Source organism: Scyliorhinus canicula, chromosome 27 (assembly GCF_902713615.1).
Source record: "Scyliorhinus canicula chromosome 27, sScyCan1.1, whole genome shotgun sequence".
Classification (NCBI taxonomy): domain Eukaryota; kingdom Metazoa; phylum Chordata; class Chondrichthyes; order Carcharhiniformes; family Scyliorhinidae; genus Scyliorhinus; species Scyliorhinus canicula.
This window is the reverse complement of record NC_052172.1, coordinates 8,873,421-8,894,009: the sequence shown is the minus strand read 5'-3', so window position 1 is coordinate 8,894,009 and position 20,589 is coordinate 8,873,421. Positions and strand designations below refer to the sequence as shown.

General features: G+C 48.8%; 1 protein-coding gene across 1 annotated transcript in view; it reads left to right on the top strand.

Moving 5' to 3' along the window:
* The window catches only part of LOC119957898 (ryanodine receptor 1-like), a 463,450-nt gene that overhangs the window by 161,059 nt on the left and 281,802 nt on the right, over positions 1-20,589 (top strand). Inside the window, exons 35-38 of the mRNA XM_038786087.1 lie at positions 7,830-8,056; positions 9,738-10,647; positions 17,022-17,222; positions 18,582-18,693. Coding sequence (XP_038642015.1) covers positions 7,830-8,056; positions 9,738-10,647; positions 17,022-17,222; positions 18,582-18,693 — 1,450 coding nt within the window. The remainder of the gene's footprint in view (positions 1-7,829; positions 8,057-9,737; positions 10,648-17,021; positions 17,223-18,581; positions 18,694-20,589) is intronic.

Genomic DNA, 20,589 nt, shown 5'->3' with positions numbered 1-20,589 from the left:
ACACCATTACCCTCGTTTCATGTTTTGTCACAAAAGCAGCGGAAATTCACGCACTCGAATTATGCAGTGAGGGTTCAGGGTCCTGGGTGTTTGAAACTCTGTTCATGGAGGGAGCATTTGGTTATTTTTTTTAGATTACCCAATTAAGGGGCAATTTAGCGTGGCCAATCCACCTACTCTGCCCATCTTTGGGTTGTGGGGGCGAAACCCACGCAAATACGGGGAGAATGTGCAAACTCCATGATGGAACCATCAATTCACGAGACACGTGCTTTAAGATATGAACAGTGGTTTTAATCTACTTACTACAGAGCCAGCCTGTTACCCGTTGAACTCTCGATGAACTGCAGGCTGGCTCTGGACACGGTTATTTGTACAGCAATCAAAGGGGAGGAGTCGTGGGTGGAGCCCTGTACAAACTCCTGAGCATTCCCAGAGCTGCTCCCCCTAGTGGTCGGATAACGCTCCTGCGCTTACAATGGTATTGGTAAATACAGTGTGAATTACTACGTTACATTCACCACACTCCACACGGACAGTGACCCAGAGCCGGGATCGAACCTGGGACCTCAGCGCCGTGAGGCAGCTGTGCTAACCACTAGGCCACCGTGCTGCCCTGTCAGGAGCATTTGTGCTGGTGTACATGTGATTCAATACAGTCCAGCAAAACTCTGAAACTCATTCTTCTACTTGGGCAAAGCAGCTTGTGAGAAAAACACTCCCTGGAACCCAGTTATGTCACAGGGCGGGATTGTCCAGCCGAGCGCTTGGGGTCTCGAGGATCCCGAGGTGGGTGCCAGAAGTGATTGTCGGTCTCCCTCCTTCCCCACTTTCTGACAGCGATAGCAATATGGATGGTATTGCTGAACCCGCGGCAGCTGCCCTCGTGGAGCTGGTGGCAGCCAGACGCCGGAGAAGATGGCGGCAGCAGCATCGATGGAGGGTCAAGGCGGCAGCTCATGTGCAACGCCTGCCGCACGCCCTGAGGACCAAGGCGCCCATCAGGCCGGGAAGGGACCCAGAGGGTCTCGCCAGCGACGGCTCGAGGTGGACAGGTGTCGTTGGTCGTTTGAGCAGAGGTCGGACAGCATGTGTCGCAGGAGGCTCCGTCGCAGCAGGGAGACGGTGCGGCACCTGTGCCACGTCCTTGCAGACTCGGCACCACGTGGAGGAGGAGGATGCCTACCCTGGGTGCCCGTCAAGGTCACCACAGCCTTTGGTGTCAATGCTAGGGGCTCATCCCACATTGCGAGTGGGATTTGAGTGGCATTTCCCAAGCTGCAGCCCACAAGGCAGCAGATTGCATAAACGTTGAGCCGGACCAAGCTGACCAAGATGCCTGGGCAGCAGGATCCTCCGCCATCGCTGGGATGTCTCAGATCCAAGGGGTGATAGATGGCACGCATGTCGCTTTGCGCAGACCATGGCAGCATGGAGTGCCCTTCATTGAGAGGAAGGGGTTCCACTTCCTGAATGTTCAACGCGTGTGCAACCACCACCTCCAGATCATGCATGTGTGGCACCATTCCCAGAAAGTTGCATCCTGGCACACTCTGGGATCCCCGGCGTCGTCGAGGCCCAGCCCTGGATGACGGGTTGGCTCTTGGGGGATAAGGGTTAGCTGCTGAGATCCAGGCTAATGACACCAGAGCCCAGGCCGGCGACCGATGCGGAGACCCAATATAATGAGGCCCATGGTGCCACCTGTGCTGTCATTGAGCGGTGCATCGGGCTGCTGAAAATGCAGTTCCGATGCTTGGACTGGTCTGTCGGTGCACTACAGTACCCCCTCCCCGCCCCCCAAGAGCCAACCCGTCATGGGGGGGGGGGGGATGTGCTGGAGGAGGAGGGACATGTGGCCTCGTCTGGGCCAGACCAGGAGAGCCTGGGAGGACCCGCGGACGCAGCCGGAAGATGGAGGACAGGTGGCGACGAGGATCCAACATGCCCGGAGGGCGAGTGTGACCCTCATCTTCTCACGCCTCTGTCTGTCATGTCACGCCCATTGGCCCCGCCCCTCTCTATCCCCCCGCCCCTCTCTATCCCCCCCGCCCCCCTCTATCCCCCCCGCCCCCCTCTATCCCCCCCGCCCCCCTCTATCCCCCCCGCCCCCCTCTATCCCCCCCGCCCCCCTCTATCCCCCCCGCCCCCCTCTATCCCCCCCGCCCCCCTCTATCCCCCCCGCCCCCCTCTATCCCCCCGCCCCCCTCTATCCCCCCCGCCCCCCCCTCTATCCCCCCGCCCCTCTCTATCCCCCCCAGCCCCCCTCTATCCCCCAGCCCCTCTCTATCCCCCAGCCCCTCTCTATCCCCCAGCCCCTCTCTATCCCCCCGCCCCTCTCTATCCCCCCGCCCCTCTCCAGCCCCCCGCCCCTCTCCAGCCCCCCGCCCCTCTCCAGCCCCCCGCCCCTCTCTATCCCCCCCGCCCCTCTCTATCCCCCCCGCCCCTCTCTATCCCCCCCGCCCCTCTCTATCCCCCCCGCCCCTCTCTATCCCCCCCGCCCCTCTCTATCCCCCCCCGCCCCTCTCTATCCCCCCCGCCCCCCTCTATCCCCCCCGCCCCTCTCTATCCCCCCCCGCCCCTCTCTATCCCCCCCCGCCCCTCTCTATCCCCCCCCCGCCCCTCTCTATCCCCCCCCGCCCCTCTCTATCCCCCCCCGCCCCTCTCTATCCCCCCCCGCCCCTCTCTATCCCCCTCCGCCCCTCTCTATCCCCCTCCGCCCCTCTCTCTCCCCCTCCGCCCCTCTCTCTCCCCCTCCGCCCCTCTCTCTCCCCCTCCGCCCCTCTCTCTCCCCCTCCGCCCCTCTCTCTCCCTCTCCGCCCCTCTCTCTCCCACTCCGCCCCTCTCTCTCCCACTCCGCCCCTCTCTCTCCCTCTCCGCCCCTCTCTCTCCCCCTCCGCCCCTCTCTATCCCCCTCCGCCCCTCTCTATCCCCCTCCGCCCCTCTCTATCCCTCCAGGGGTACCCCCCCTACCACACCAGGGGCTTTTGCTTCAGGTCACCGTTCCCGGCCCAGGGGGGAGGGGAGTGGCAGAGGCTTCACGACTGCCAGTTATTAGGTGTGTACACTCGAAGCCCTTTTGGTCCCCAGCCACACATGGCAACCCCCCCCCCAGTGCTCTCTGTGATCCTCTATCTTCATTTCCTGTGCTCTGCTTCTATGGTCTAGGTGTGGCCCCAGGTTGTACATCAGAGGTGGAAGCAGACTACTGCGTTTCACTCCCTGTGGCCCCAAATGCTTTTAGCGGATTTCTTCTGGAGGGCCTGGGGCGGAGTACCAAAGCCACCTTACCAGTGACACTGGAATCGCCGTGCCACCATGTCCTGCCCACTGACCTTGAGACTTGCTGGGGGAGTGGGGGTCCTCCTTCTGACGCTGTCCGAACTGATAGTCGCTGTCACTGCCTCCCAGGTGGCATTGGTCCTCCGACCCCCTCGGGTGACAAGGGTCTTACCTCCACAACAACCCAGCAGCCTGGCCAATTTGGCAGCCCCGAAACGTAGACCTGCTCTCCGAGCTGCCGTGGCCGGGAGCTGAGTGGAGTGTGTCCGGGGGAAGCGTCTGTGTGTAGCTTCCTCTTGTTGAAGGGGAGCTACCAGGCGCTGTCTGGGTGAATCAGCTGGCGGGGTGGCTTGCCCTGGCATGGAGCCAGTGGGGGATGATTTCTGCCACTAAGTGCCTTTAAATACTGGCTCGCTGACCCAGCCACCGGGAAACACTCTGGAACATCCCGACGTTAAATCAAGCCCCTCGTCTGGGGATCTTTGTAAATGCATCTTTCTACCTTATGTGTTCCTCATAGACATAACGCACTTAGCATAAGTCATGTCTCAAATACTGAAGCTCTCTCAAATGATCTTTTGAAAAAAATCTCTCAAATTTGCAATTGAATGAATCAACGCTGCTTGCTTGTGCTTCCCCCCCAGATTAACCACTTGGCCACGACTAATCCAATCCTCTGCTATAATCCCCTCAACCATTCTAGTTTCTCTTGGTTTCTCTCTTTGCACTTTCAGTATCCTTTCTGAGCTGCTGTACATAGCATTCAGTGTGGTTGCCGTAATGGTTTATAAAGTGACAGGATTGCCACCTCATGCCAGTTCAATGGTGACTTTTTAACGCGTCAGATTTGTTTTACTGAATTGCCACCAGGCATTGTTGCGATAGCTTCAATTTATTGCCAAATCAGGATCCCTAAGGTCTAGAAACTTTAACATATGCATTTAGCTCACTGGGCTAAATCGCTGGCTTTTAAAGCAGGCCAGCAGCACGGTTCGATTCCCGTACCAGCCTCCCCGAACAGGCGCCGGAATGTGGCGACTAGGGGCTTCTCACAGTAACTTCATTTGAAGCCTACTCGTGACAATAAGCGATTTTCATTTCATTTTTTCATTTCCTTGGCTCTCCCTTTAAATATTAACGCCTCCCTAGACTTTATATAAACCACTTTGATACACGTGCCATCACTGACCACAAGACGAGTAGTGAACGTAACTGAGGCCTCCTGGCCTCTGATCCCGAACACGGGCAGAGGCGGAGATCAGCCACCTTTATACCGAGGGAAGGCGGAGCCATCAGGCTGTGGCTTACCACATTACATGTAATACAGTAGCAGTTTACCACAATACATATAATATACCAACAGTGGTTTACCACACACTTGCTTCATTTCTTTTTTTTAAAATTTAGATTACCCAATTATTTTCTCCAATTAAGGGGCAATTTAGCGTGGCCAATCCACCTACTCTGCACATTTTTGGGTTGTGGGGGCGAAACCCACGCAGACACGGGGAGAATGTGCAAACTCCACACGGACAGTGACCCAGAGCCGGGATCGAACCTGGGACCTCAGCGCCGTGAAGCGGTTGTGCTAACCACTAGGCCACCGTGCTGCCCCACTTGCTTCATTTCGACAGCCACCTATCCGCCCAATTCCCAATTCTGTTTATCCATCGTGAGCAATGCTCTGAGAACTGACCTTTGGTGAAGCAAATGGCTTCACGCTCGTCAGGGGAAAATGAGAATTAAGTCTTTTCTCCTTGTTAAGACTGATCAAAGATTAAACATGAAATGAAAATCGCTTATTGTCACGAGTAGGCTTCAATGAAGTCACTGTGAAAAAGCCCCTAGTCGCCACATTCCGGCGCCTGTCCGGGGAGGCTGGTACGGGAATCGAACCGCGCTGCTGGCCTGCTTGGTCTGCTTTAAAAGCCAGCGATTTAGCTGAGTGAGCTAAACCAGCCCCTGAAGAACGTCCGCAGCATTAAGGAACTATGAAGGCCAACCAAACAAATTCAATATGCTTGATGTCAAGGCGCTGCTTGGATTGGGATAAAAGTAGCGTTGCCGGCCCGCATCCTGCTTTCCTGGCTCCATTGGGATCCCCGGCCATTTTTGTGACGGCAGGATGCGCGGAGTGGTGGCAGAGTTACTCGCCTGCGTACTTTGTGTCGCCAAAACTGTTCCTTAAAGTCCTGTTAAAAAACATTCTAACAAGTTCTCTAAAGTGTGAGTGGGGCCAGCTTGACTTCCTGGAGGCGAGCCAAAGGCAGCAGGCTAGGGTTCTCGTGTCCCAGACAGCCCTATCTGCCTGTGCACAGTTGTGAATATGGTTAGTAATGCGACCACCAACCAGCTGGTGGCGATAGAGATCCATCATGTGACTAGTTACCCAGCAGTTGGTAGTAAGACGTACACGAAGATAGTTGCACTTCGAGTAGCTCCAGGAGAATGCACTGAATTTGTTTAGTAGCCATCGTCTGTATTATAGTTCGTCGGTTACCTTTGCCACGCGTTTATTGGAAATCACCTTTATAGTTAAATAAACTATATGCTCCGTGTACATCATTGCAACGACTACATCACCAAACACAAGACTAGAGGCCCCCCCTGTCTGAAGAAGTGCTGCAGCAGTCTCCCTGTAGCAGGGCTCACCCAGGAAGAGGGCACAACAGTTCAAAGAGCACAAGAGGCAGATCAATCGCAACAGAAAATGAGTCGATGACCGGAGTATGACCAGGAATGTTGCATGATGATGTATCGGAAAGATTACTGCAATTAAGGTGGACATTATGAGCCATGGTGACTAGTATCAATTAAACGAGGAACTGCCTTATCTGTAACAGTAAAGAGCACCGCATCACCTTGTAGGTATCCACAGGTGGCTGTTATTAGGAAATGATGCATTTTATGCAACGGTTCATTGAAGTAGTAACTGATACTCTGAACAGGATTTTTAATGTGAGCTTGGGACCCTGATGTTGGGATCATCACTGGGACATCCCCAATAATGAGGGCAGAATTTTACTTATCATAGTATTTACAGTGCAGAAGGAGGCCATTTGGCCCATCTAGTCTGCACCGGCCCTTGGAAAGAGCACCATCACTGGGACATCCCCAATAATGAGGGCAGAATTTTACTTATCGTAGAATTTACAGTGCAGAAGGAGGCCATTTGGCCCATCTAGTCTGCACCCAAGGTCAACACCTCCACCTTACCCCAGTAACCCCACTTAACCTTTTTGGATATTAAGGGAAATTTAGCACGGCACCTAACCCGCACACCTTTGGACTGTGGGAGGAAACCGGAGCACCCAGAGGAAACCCACGCAGACACAGGGAGAACGTGCCAACTCCTCACAAACAGTGACCCAAGCCAGGAATAGAACCTGGGACCCTGGAGCTGTGAAGCAACCGTTCTAACCACTGTGCTACTGTGCTACCCCACTTGTCCTGAGTGAGCGTGTGCTCAAGCCGAAAGAGTGTAAAATTAACACATCCTGATGTCATCCCTCGCTTGCGTGATATTTAGTTGACAGGCACACATGCAGATCAGCCCCACTGGCAATTATGGAGCTGTTCGAAGGGATTATCTGCCGTGTTGCCTGGAATATTACTTTACCCGTGAGATTTTTAGGCCATCTTGCAGGGGCTGGCGGGAGATCTGTTTTTCAACTTTCCTCAATCACGGAAGAAAGGGTGAGGAAGGAAGACCTGGGAGCTCTGGTCCTCCCTCTCCTGGCCCAGCCCCAATGTACGATTCCTTCCCCCTGACCCCTTCCCACCAGGCAAAGTGCTGCAGTGCCTCTTCCGACCATTGCAGCGCTGTGGCTGGAGAGCAGTTGGCCAATCTGATTGGCTGACAGCTCTCCAAAGGTGGGACTTCTTTCCAAGCCCCGCCCACTGCCTATCAACGTTCAATTGAGCAGTAAATGGCAGTGGGCCACTGAGAGTCACTTGGAGTGCTTGCCATCCTAAAAATGCTACCCTATATTTTTGTTGATTAGCTCATTGAACCAGAGGGTCAGTGGCTGCAGCTGTAGCCATGTTCCTGCCCCAGTAGCAAGGGCAACGTGCCTTAAAATGCTTCAGGTGCAGGCCCCTCTCGTCCGCCGCTGGGAGGCTGCCTCCATTCACCAGTCATGAGGTCCAGTAATGGGACCATGTTGGCAAACCGGGTAATCCCGGACCCATCCGCCTCTGTTCCTGGCCCGGCGGGAATCTACAACTCCGCCCTCCGTTTTAGCCGCGTGTCAACTTTAAAGGAAATACTGCAGATGCTGGTAATCTGAAACACTAATAGAACGCAGCAAGCCAGCTTCATGGTCCACACAAAGCCTTTCATCAGAATCAGAAGCTAATACAAATAACTGAATTGTGAGGAAAAGGAAGAAAAGAGATGCACATCTAATTAAAGTACAAAGAGCAGCAACTGTAAAAGATATTAAGTGTGTGATTTACGACTAGTGTGATGGGTAGGGCTTTGGTGAAGGGGTTGCTTACCCTTGATGGTCGATAAAATGCTTGATTCTTCCTTTTGTATTTTACAGAACATTATGCCTATTTCAGCGGCTATGTTTAAGAGTGAAAGGAAGAATACCATCCCTCAATGTCCCCCCAGGCTTGATGTGCAAATGATCACGCCGGTAGTGTGGAGTCGGATGCCCAACGACTTCCTGAGCGTGGAAACTGGACGAATCAGTGAGCGGCACGGTTGGATGGTGGAATGTACAGACCCACTCATCATGATGGCACTGCACATTCCCGAGGAGAACAGGTGAGGGAATACTAAAGCGGAGGCTGGGAATCAGAAATAAAAGGGAAATACTCAGCGGCTCAGGCGGCATCTGTGGGGAGAGAAACGGTGGACAGGCGGAATTTGACGGATATAATGGCGGGGGGGGGGGGGGCGGGGGCGGGGGGTTTCGCCGCCCTGAGAGCCAGCAAGTCTCCTGCGTCACCCCTTTCGGGGACGACCTGCCACATCAAAGGCTCCTCTGGATCAAGGCCCAATGGGTAGATGCCCTGCCCGGAAAGAGCTGGCTCTCAATCAAAGCCCGACACTGCTATTAAATGGCAACGTTACCGGGAAACCCTACACAGGTTTTCTTGTCATGTTCCCGCATGCTGAGGGCCCGATTCAACTAATTGGAAACAAAGACCCATGGCGAGGCCGAGGAATAACATGGCTAGAGTCACATTGTATAAGGGACCTCAGCTGAGTATGCGGCCGAGGCTGTACATAGCCCCGTTTTGTACATTGGGAGCTCCGCTCGCCGGAACTCCCCAGTGTAGCAAGAGATATTGAAATGGCGTCCTGATGTCTGAGCCCCCTGACGCTTGGCAGTGCCACCCTGGCAGTGTCCATGCCAGCTGGCTGTGTCACCTTGACTGTGCCAAGCTGACAGGTGGCATTGACAGGGTGCCTGGGTGGCACCAGCAGCACCAGGGTACTCCACACCCTAAGGGCATGCACCTGGGGGCCTCCGACCTCCTAGGTGATCCCCAAAAATGCCGTTCCATCTGGTTCCCAGTTTGTGGAGACCAGTGCTGAGCAGTGCTCGCCCGAGGTCACCGAGGCAAAGGGAATGAATCCCAAAGCCTCGGCTACCTCAGGAATCTGTACATTAGAGTGAGAATAGCTGTCTCGCTCTAATATGTAAATTTTCCAAAAAGTGATCCCGCCCACAGTGGGCGGGACTTACCAGTGGAGCCAGGAACAGAGATCTAACACCACCTTGCGCGGCGTAGCGAGCTGGATAGATCCCAGAGGCAGGGTCTCCCGACTTTTATAGACCACGCTTCACTGCGGCGCACTGCTTTTCGAGCACAGCTTGACCATTGGATCGTGCCCCCAGTCTTCTGCCTCTCACTGGGTGAATATTGGCTGAGACGTTGAAGTGAGCATTAGTGCCCCATTTTAGGGTCGTAATTGGTGGTCAGGCGGAATGGCAGTCGACAGGCATACCTGGCCTGTACTTAATCAAGATGGCGGTAGGAAGGCAATGCGATTTCCTCCCCCCACCCTCCTCCCTAAGTAAATAATGTCCCACCCCCACCATCATTCAGCCACTACCACCAAATTTGCCACATGGGATGGCATTAAATTCTGCCCAACGTTTCGGGTCTGGATGAAAGGTCTTTGCTGTGAAACGTTGGCCTAAAGTTTCCAGTCCATCCTTTGACTTCAGGAGGAATTTTCCGATCCTGCCCCCCTCTTCACAGATTCTGCTGAGTTGTTGTATTTATTTCAGTTCAGAAAACACTTGTTTTGTAGTCCATAAAGAATTTAATTTAATTGCATTTTAACTACCTTTGACAACACCGCAGTAGTATTACATTTTGTTTTAATCATGGTTGTTATTCGGCGGTTGTGCATTTTTGTCTAATTTTGCTTGTCATAGCCGCATTTGTAATTCTTGTCAAAGTGAATATTAATGTTTATTATTTTCATGCAGGTGTATTGACATCTTGGAGCTGTCTGAACGTAAAGACCTATTGAAATTTCACTACCACACATTGCAACTGTACTGCGCCGTGTGCGCGTTGGGCAACAACCGGGTTGCCCATGCCATATGTAGCCACGTTGATGAATTTCAGTTACTTTACACGATTGAGAACACATACATATCAGGCCTCCTACGGAGCGGCTACTACGATCTACTTATCAGTGTCCATCTAGAATCAGCCAAACGGTCTCGATTGATGATGAATAATGAGTTCATTGTCCCAATGACTGAAGAAACCAAACAAATTACCTTGTTCCCGGGAGAGAACAAGGTTTACGGCCTCCCTGGTGTAGGGATTTCCACGTGCTTGCGACCCCCTCTACACTTCGCCTCTTTATCTTTTGTTGGCACCAGTGATGACCGTTACCAGTTCAGTCCTGAGATCCCACTGAACGTTCTTAAAATCAAAGCTATTAACATGTTGACTGAGGCTGTCCAGGACGGTGGGCAGCACACGAGGGATCCGGTGGGTGGGAGTGTAGAGTTCCAATTTGTGCCAGTACTAAAACTGGTCAGCACGCTCCTCATCATGGGGGTCTTTGATGACGAAGACGTTAAACACATACTCAAGATGATTGAACCCTGCGTGTTTGCCGAGGTCAAAGAGGAAATTGAAAAGAGTGAGGTTGAAAGTGCGAAGGAAGAAAAAACGGCAACCACTGAGGCAGAGGAAGCAGGAGAGGCAGAGGGAGATGAAGAGGAAGCAGAAGAAGCTGAAGAGAAAGAAGGAGAGAAAGATGAGCAAGAAGAGGTAGACGAGCCGAAGGAAGACAGGATTGTGGAAGAAGGAGAAGTAAAGGAGGAAGAACTGGAGGAGGGACTTCTTCAGATGAAACTGCCTGAGTCTGTCAAATTACAGGTATGAAAATACATTGCTCCATTTGGATATTGATATATATTTAAACAGTAATATATAGCTGTCACGGCAATCATACATGTACGTCTAGATGTTTTGATATGAATGAAGCTTCAGTGCTCACCATTACGAAGGAATAAATCGGGCAGCAACTTCCAAATCGACATGTGTGCAGTTCAACATCAAAATCTGGAAGTTGATGTTCAAGGGAGCCTGCAAGTTGGGAGTCGGGGATACTGGCGGCAGTAAAAAGTGGGGTGATGAATTGGGGATAGTAGCTGGAGTGTGGTTGGAGATTTCTAAGTCGGGGGAAGGGGTGTTGGAGATCTTTGAGCTGCTGGAGAGGGAGAATATCAATCTCTGGCTCAGAAGCCATGACGATTGAGAGGTTCTTTTAACATGGAGCCAGGAATACTTCTGTTCTGTGGCTCTTTATTCAGGTAAGTAATTCATCTTTTTTTCTGCTGCTGGCATTCTATAGGGCAAATCACTCTTCCAGTAGGACTTCAGCCAGTCATTAGGCCTCTATTTGTATATGCAGAGAATTTAATACATGCTTCAGGTTTGGGCAGGGGCTATCCCTATGTGGCCTTTATCCAATATGGCTGAATGGTGCACCTCTGGTCAGAAGTGTGCACTGTTTCGGTCATCAAATTTGGGGACTTAAAAGAGGTGAAGGATGTTATGTGGCTCAGTTGCTCGGCCAGACAAACAAGCTTTCACATCAGCCGAGTATTTGTGTTCTACAGAAGGTCGATGCTCATCTTTACGGATCCCCTCACAACAAGTCTTGGGGAATTCCATATTTTCTTGAAGCATTTTTTAAAAATGTTTTTAAATTGTGTATTGTGACTCTGAAATGATCATTAATGATAAATTGTTAAATTAATTGCGTATGTCGAGTGTTATCTCAAATATCTAATTTAACAACATTTAAAATACATTTTGTAATTAAATAATTTGTTTCTTTGAATTACATTTCTCTGAATTACATAACATATACAGGAACAGGCCAACTAGTTTTTGTTTCCAATTATGCTCAATTCAAGTTTTTCTAATGACTATCACCATAAACCACTTTCTTTATGTACACATCTAGCTTCTCCTTAAATGCATTTGTGTTATTTGTCTTAACTATTTCCTGTGGCAGAGTTTTCCACATTCTCACCATCCTTTCAGTAAAGCAGTGTTTTTTAAGCTTTTCTGCCCGAGACCCATTTTTACCAACCTACCATCCTTCGCAACCCACGCCGGCCGACCCTCACGACTCACGCCGCCCCAAACTTCGCTCCCCACCATTTTCACTTCCCTTCAATGTGGCAGGTGAGCTGCTCGGCCCTCACGATCTCACTCGCTTTGTTATTCAATGTTCCATTTCTGATAATGACTCCAGCTGATGATTTAAGATCTCGCTGCATCCGTTGAAGAAAATAAAGAGCTTTGTCCTTGAACTCGCCATGTTTAGACTGCAAATGTCTTTGAAGTTTTGAGGGTTTCAAACTTCCATTTGCCAGTGCTTTCCTGCATTTAACACACATGAACTTTGAACCCTGATTTGCAGAGTGACAATTACTAACCCACGCCCCAAGTAATCACCCTTAAGCTGCTTTGTTCCTGTTTTCAGCTTTTCATGAGTTGTTCACCAGAGTTCACACCAGCACTGGCAGCTACAAAATGGAGGAATCTCGCTCCCGCCCAGAACGCGTGACATGAATGTTCAGGGTGCGCGATCTGCTCTCTGCTGCCGTTCCAGCAGGAAAACTCGAGCGATTTAAAAAAAAAAAAAAAAAAAATTTAATAAATGAATCTGCTTCTGGATCAGCACACTGACATCAGGAAGTGGCGGTCTTCCCCACTGGGCTCAGGGCCTGCGCACTACTGAGGGGCCACGCATGTGCGGAACGGCCAGTATTCCGAAAGCCTGGTGCGGCTATAATTATTACAAGCCGGTCACACCGTTGGGCACTATTTCCACGTCGGGAACGCCACGACGCATGGTCCTGCGATTGGGAACGCCGTGCCACATGGCCCCCGAACCTCCCAACACCCACCCCCGACCCACCCAAGGGTCGCAACCCTGGGTTTGAAAATGACTGTCGTAAAGATCTTCCGAAGCCATGAAATAAAAGTAAAGTACAGCGGACACTGGAAGTCTGAAATAGAAACTGAAAATGCTGGAAGAAGTCAACAGCACTAGCGGCATCTTGTGGAGGGAGAAAACGTTTTGAGTGCAGATGGGAGTCGTAGATACTCAAAATGTTAACTCTTATTTTCTTCAACATTTCCTGTTTGTATTTCTTGGTGACTATCTTATGCTGGAGACCTCACGTTTTGCTCTTTTCCTCAAGGAAAACATATTCTGTGTCTCTGTGCCTACTTGATCAAAATATTTCTATTTGATTACCGTTCGTTGTCTTTTTATCAAGAGAAATATACCCAGGTTGTTCATTCTTTCCTGATGGGTTTAACCTCACAACTCTGGTCTCTTCTTCCAAACTTCCCTATTTTAATATTAATTTTAATTCTCCCACGTGTTTACTTAATACATATTCTTTTCTTTCCCCATTTTCTTTTCTTTTCCTGACTGTTAACAAATGGCCTTCATTTGAACACCAGTCCCAAAGGTAGATACCAGTTTATTGTGCATCTTTGCAAAACCAGAAAGGTTCTTTCATGAATTCCCTTCTCCAGATTTCTTTGGCCTTAATTATAGTTATTGGATTATTGGCCTTGTGTGAGATTGGTAACCATATTTTCCAACTCAGCGGCCATGTTGATTGATATTTAGAACATAGAACTTACAGTGCAGAAGGAGGCCATTCGGCCCACCGAGTCTGCACCTACCCACTCAAGCCCTCACTTCCACCCTGTCCCTGTAACCCAATAACCCCTCCTAACCCTTGGTGGTCACTAAGGGCAATTTATCATGGCCAATCCACCTAACCTGCGCGTCTTTGGACTGTGGGAGGAAACCGGAGCACCCGGAGGAAACCCACGCACACACGGGGAGAACGTGCAGACTCCGCACAGTGACCCAGCAGGGAATCGAACCTGGGACCCTGGCGCTGTGAAGCCACAGTGCTACCCACTTGTGCTGCCATGTTGCCCATTTCCTACATATTGGGCTATCATGGTCCATTGGTCGAGCTCATTAATAATTCCTTATCATTTCTATATGTACAATGTTCTTCTTTCGGCTTATCCCGTTTTACTTGCTTCATCACTCTTCTCCATCTTCTCCTGTCAGTCACCCACCCATTCATCTTTCAATCCGTCTGCATTTAAGTATCTTGCCAGTGCATCCCTTCCACCTGCTCTTAGGTCTTCCTCTCTTCCTCTCAGTCCCATCTCTGTCACTGGCATCATGACATCCCTCTCTCTCTCTCTCTTTCTCTCTCTCTCTCCACACAACAGGCAACATTGGGTTACTCATCTGAGGTAAATTCCCTCACCATTCCATGTACCTCTGGCCATCATGCGTGTCGGCCACAACCATTGTGGATGTCTTGTTGGTCTCCAATAAAGTTACAGAGCACCTGTTGGCCCCTGCTCTCCTTGTGACTTGGATTTGGAGTATCTTTGACCCATCATTAGCTTTTACAGTCCATGCTCAGTGAATTTGCCATAACCTCTCTTTTTGTTCTTTGAATGCTCATGGACTGGTAAATCACCAACTTCTGCTATCACTTGTATCTCTCTATTGCTACCCGATGCCACGTATAAAATTTCCAATACTGTTCCTGACCTAGTTTTCTGTGCTTTGTTGCGGAGCTCAGACAGTCTTGATTATTCAGGCATAGAAACATAGGCAACTATAACAATTTGCATGTTTCTCAATACTCATTCTCTACTAACTTTCATAACTGTTCTGAGGTGTTCTGAGGATATTTTTTGTTGAAATCTGATTTTATCTTGAAATGCAAATTAAAAACTCACTGTGAAAACTTTAAAGATTCCTCTCTGATGGGCGTTCTTGCCTGTCTGAATATATTGAAAATAAAAACAACGCCCTTTTTAATAGCCCAAAATATTTTTATGCAAATACTATTTGAGAGAAATTAATGTTTGTGATTCTGGATCAATGTTTGTTATCTATATAATTTAGTCCACATTAGATAATCTTTTGTCAATCTTGCTCTGCGGGGTCACTATTCTCCCAGTGAACAAAAGGGATCGATTGTTATGGCATGGCTATCGAAATCTCAAAGGGAAACTTGAACAAGCTACCACAACAATTTTCAATTTGTATGTTTATACTATTGATCGTATTTAAATGTATCTGAAGTCAGGTGAAGTAACTTTTATGCCACTTTTGAAGATTTTAAATATTACATTTGAATATTTCTTAAAATAAAGAAAATAACACTTAAAGACACAAGAATGCTTTTGCACAGTTAACAGTACTTCTGCAAGCATTTCCTAAACTATTTTCACGTAAGTAAACTCTCAGGTGAATCCTCTTTTTCGATGGCAACAGTCATCATAGATTTTTAATCTATAAAAAGAAATTCCAATAATATTACCACCCACTACACTGCTGCTATAGGGGAAAACAGGCTATTCCTTCTCACTCATTCAATACCGAGAAGACAGACCTTGTCTCAAAGGTCATGCAGACAAACACATGATTCTCTGAGGGTGTTGGCAGCTGTGTTCACAGGTCTGTCTCTAGTGCACACTGTCTTGTCAGGATCGCACAGCCTCACACACTACAGTCTTCGATTTGTCTAAAAAACATGGTTCTTTCTTTGTTCTTCCGCTATATTGATTCGACAGTTCTTCAGAAGTTCTTCTTCCCAGAATTTACCAATCTTTCATGTTACTTTATGGCCACTATTTTTATTACAGTAAACTTGCTTTTTTGCCTCATCCATTTATAAAGACCCACTTGTATATATTCCTCTTGAAATACGACAGTTATATTCCGCTGAATATAAACTCGTATTCGTGCAATCCCTCCCAGCAATCCATTTTAGCTCTTTTCATTTCCACTTCGACCATTTGCTTTCACAACTACCCCTTATTGATGCTTTGATCCTTGAAGTTTAACTGTCTTCAGTTTAATTAAGCCAGTCGCTCCATGCTCACACTCACAAGCCTGTTTCATTGTAAATGACAAGTGATATTGAAAAAGTATTGAGAAATCTCGGGCGCATTTTGCGGAGTCTTTCACTGCTCCTGCAGCGCCGAGAACAACCCCGCTATCAAACAAGACTCTTTTGTTTTTGGCCTCGGTAAGGAACGCCCTGCCAAGTCTGCACCTACATTATTTCCTGCACAGGCTCGTCTTGTCAGTGCAGGAAGAGATTGTGGCACTGTTTTTAAATGTCGCCCTGATCTCCTGATCCCCCATGACTTCCAGATCCCCCCCCCCTCCAAAAACCCCTAATTACCTGTTAGGAGGTCCTTAGGCTTCCCCTCACCCCACGTCATTTCATTTAATGGATTTTATAGTGCAGAAGGAGGCCATTCGGCCCATCGAGTCTTCACCGGCCTTGGAAAGAGTACCCTACCCAAGCCCATATATCCTCGTAACCCGGTAATCCCACCTAACCTTTTTGGCATTAAGGGCAATTTAGCACGGCCAATCCACCTAACCTGCACATATCTGGACTGTGGGATGAAACCGGAGCACCCGGAGGAAGCCCACGCAGACACGGTGAGAATGTGCAAACTCCGCACAGTGACCCAAGCCAGGAATCGAACCTGGGACTCCGGAGCTGTGAAACAACTGTGCTAACCACTATGATACCATGCTGCACTCCACTATGGGCCCGATCCCTGGCATGGGCACCTTGACGCTGCCAGCCTGGCACCCTGACAATGCCCCGGCCAGCCCTGGCAGTGCCACTCGGGCAGTCTGGCAATTCCAGTGTAGGACTGCCAGGTTTTGAGCCTGCCAGCAGGATGCCAGGATACCACCCTGCCCAGAGCCTGACTGCCCAGTGGCCTGATGGCCTGGGAGAACCCCAGGTGCTGTTAGGCCTGGTCCACGTTTGCCTGGACCAGAGTTAGGAGGTCCTTAGGCCATGGTAAGGTCTCCCAGGCGGAGTGCTCGTTCCTGGGCCTTGGGAGCATCGGGCACCGACATAACATTAAATATGTAAATCTGCATCTCGCCTCGTGCGATCTCGTTAGATCTCTCGAGATTTAACAGCCTCTCCGCGTCAATTGGGCGCAATGAGGCCATTTGATCGCGCCCCTCTTTGTTCTCACGTGGTTTTAAATACTGAAAGTCGATTATGCAATATTTAATTTTTTAAAAAATCATGTTACATAAATATTCTTTTCAGCATGGTTACTCTGACAGATTATTAGTACTTAAACGAAAAATGAAATGTTATTCTTTTCCTGACCAACTTTCTCGCTCTACGCAGATGTGCAAACTTCTCCAATTCTTCTGTGACTGTGAACTTCGACACCGAGTTGAATCAATTACTTCATTGGCTGATAAGTTTGTCAATTGTATGCAAACAGACCAGAGGGAGCGCTACCGGGAGCTCATGTTATGCTTTAGCATGTCTGCAGCTGAAACTGCCAGAAAGACGAGGGAGTTCCGCTCACCACCCCAAGAACAGGTAAATCCTTGCTGTGTTATACACCATGGGAAGTGCAGGTTGGATGTCCAAAATCCAGCTGTCCCAAAACGGGGAGCTGTTTGTAAACTGGACATTTTAAAAGATGTCTGTTGGGCCTAGTTACCTTAGTGCTCCTGGGCGACTCGGATGACCTTTGACCCAACCTAGCCCAAACCGTCCAACCTCTACCCAAGCACTGTTAGTGCTGTCAATGTACCGTATCATTTTCCTGAGGTGGGCGACCTGATTTTATTGTCCAAAATCTGGTAAAATCTAATTCCGGCACGGCCTCGTTCCCAAGAGTTTTGACAGCCAACAAATAGTCAAAAGCTTATAAAAAGTATAAAGTGATTTTTTTTTTGTAAAGAAAGCAATGCTTTTGCAGTACAATTTTACTGAAGTGCAACAAAACATTTTATATTTGCACTATAGGCACTTTCCAAATGCATTGGACACCTGAGGACCTACAGCTGTCCAGTGGGGACAGTGCGGTAAACATTGTCAGTTCACATTTCCATGTTGAAGTGAGGCTGCCGCCCAAACCCAGCTCATGACCTGGCCAGGGGGTGGGAGGGAGATTTCAAGATGTTGCTGTTTGGTGCCTCAGGAAGGCTGCTGGGTAGTCGATTGGAACGGGGAGGAGTTCAGAGGTGAACGTGATCAGTGAGAGAGGGCAAGCCTGGGCCTGGGAGCCCCAAGGCTTCCTTGAGGAGTCCAGAATTGCACTCAACCATTAAATTAGCTACTTGGGTCTATCCTGTCCCGTTACCTTGCTGCCAGCTTTCTCTATGGCTTTGCATTCTGCAGGAGGCACGTGACTGGGTTAAACTTAGGTCACATTTGCAATGTATGACCCTAATCTTTGCATGTTTGAGGCCCAGTTGCCTATTAGTGTCGCGCATCTCATAGATCTCCCTAAATTCTGGACTTAAAATAGTGGCAAGTGGAATTACTGAACATGCAGGGGAGATAAATCCTCCGAGGGCACCTTTTTTTCATCTGGCCTGAAATGAATGAAAGTTGCCACTGTCTCCGAGGGCCATAGGCTGCATTCCCCTTTCTTGAGAGAGAGCTGGTTGGTCGTGATTTTACCTGAGGGTCACCATGCCTCGGCGAGAAGCAAGGTTGAGAAGGTGGGGCCTTCATGGATAACCTCAGCCGGTTACGGTAATTGAACCCGCACTGTTGGCATCGCTCCACGTCACAAACCAGATGTCCTGCCAACTGAGCTATTGGTTTGAAGTTGGCTCAGATGGTAAATGAATCTTCATTTGGCATGTTTAGTCACTGAAAATACTTTAATGAACATCATTTCAAAAAGTCAAGAGTTCATAATTGGAATGGGTGTATTCATTTCAGATTAACATGCTGATGAATTTCAAACTGGGGCCAGACGAAGAGGCATGTCCTCTCTCTGATAATGTGAGGGACGTGTTGCTCCAATTCCACACCAAACTTCTCACTCACTGTGGTAAGTATGGGAGCCTTGTTTAAAACCATTTACCTTCGCAAACACCATTCTGACGCCAGAATCGCGATTGTCATTATTTTGAATATCTCGCATAGTTTTGAAGCATTGCTTCCTTTTCTGTCGATTTGTATCCAAATCAGAAACCTGAACCCAGGCTGCTTGACAGTTTCTTTACACAGCTAGCATTGTTTAAAATGCAATAGGTGGGGTGATCACATTTGCCACTCACTGATTTTTGAGGAGATTAATAATAATAATGGCTTATTGTCACAAGTAAGCTTCAATGAAGCTACTGTGTAAAGCCCCTAGTCGCCACATTCCGGCGCCTGTTCGGGGAGGCCGGTACGGGAATTGAATCCGCGCTGCTGGCCTCGTTCATTACAAGCCAGCCGTTTAGCCCACTGTGCTAAACGAGTCCCGGCTTGACTAAAGTTTCATAGAACGTAGAACATTACAGCGGAGTACAGGCCCTTCGGCCCTCGATGTTGCGCCGTCCTGTCAAACCCCTCTAAAGTCCCTCTACACTATTCCCTTATCGTCCATATGTCTATCCAATGACCATTTGAATGCGTTTAGTTTTGGCGAGTCCACTACTGTTGCAGGCAGGGCATTCCACACCCTTACTACTCTCTGAGTAAAGAACCTACCTCTGACATCTGTCCTATATCTATCTCCCCTCAATTTAAAGCTATGTCCCCTCGTGCTGGACATCACCATCCGAGGAAAAAGGCTCTCAATGTCCACCTTATCTAACCCTCTGGTCATCTTGTATGCCTCAATTAAGTCACCTCTGAACCTTCTTCGCTCTAACGAAAACAGCCTCAAGTCCTTCAGCCTTTCCTCATATGACCTTCCCTCCATACCAGGCAACATCCTTGTAATTCTCCTCTGTACCCTTTCCAATGCTTCCACATCCTTCCTATAATGTGGCGACCAGAACTGCACACAATACTCCAAATGCGTCCGCACCAGAGTTTTGTACAACTGCAACATGACCTCAATTCCTCTACCAATAAAAGCTAACACACTGTACGCCTTCTTAACAACCCTCTCAACCTGGGTGGCAACGTTCAGGGATCTATGGACATGGACACTGAGATCTCTCTGCTCGTCCACACCACCAAGAATCTTACCATTAGCCCAGTACTCTGTCTTCCTGTTATTCCTTCCAAAATGAATCACCTCACACTTTTCTGCATTAAACTCAATTTGCCACCTGTCAGCCCAGCTCTGCAGCTTATCTATGTCCCTCTGTAACTTGTAACATCCTTCTGCACTGTCCACAACTCCACCGACTTAAGTGTCATCTGCAAATTTACTCACCCATCCTTCTACGCCCTCCTCCAAGTCATTGATAAAAATGACAAACAGCAGCGGCCCCTAAAGTTTCAGAGAATCAACATTTTATGTTATCATTTATATTCTGGGCCCAAAGTTGATATTGCATCAGAAATGATAGTCTGCTGTCGTCTTATACTGTCCCTGATCTTTAATGTTGCATACGGAAAGATTTGAAACTAGACCTATCATCATTTATTTTTAAAATGGGAGGACGACATTCCATTGTCTTGCCGTCTCTGTTGCATCCAGTTTGAGGGATCAAAGTACCCTGAAACTTGGTGGGAACTGTTGTGCTTGGTATTTTAACCAACAGATTACCTCCCCATTATCCCACTGAACTAAATTGAGTTTTATTTGGATCATCTTCTGTCGGAAGCCACTGGGTATTTTAATTTCTGATAATTGCCGGAATTAATCTGGAAGTTGATATTGTATATGGCCCACAGTGTGGGAAATTGCATTATTCCTCAGGATTTCTATATACTATCTGTTAGTGCTGCAGAATGTTTAATCTGGTTCGTATATATTTTCCAAATCATGAGATAAGGTCAGAAA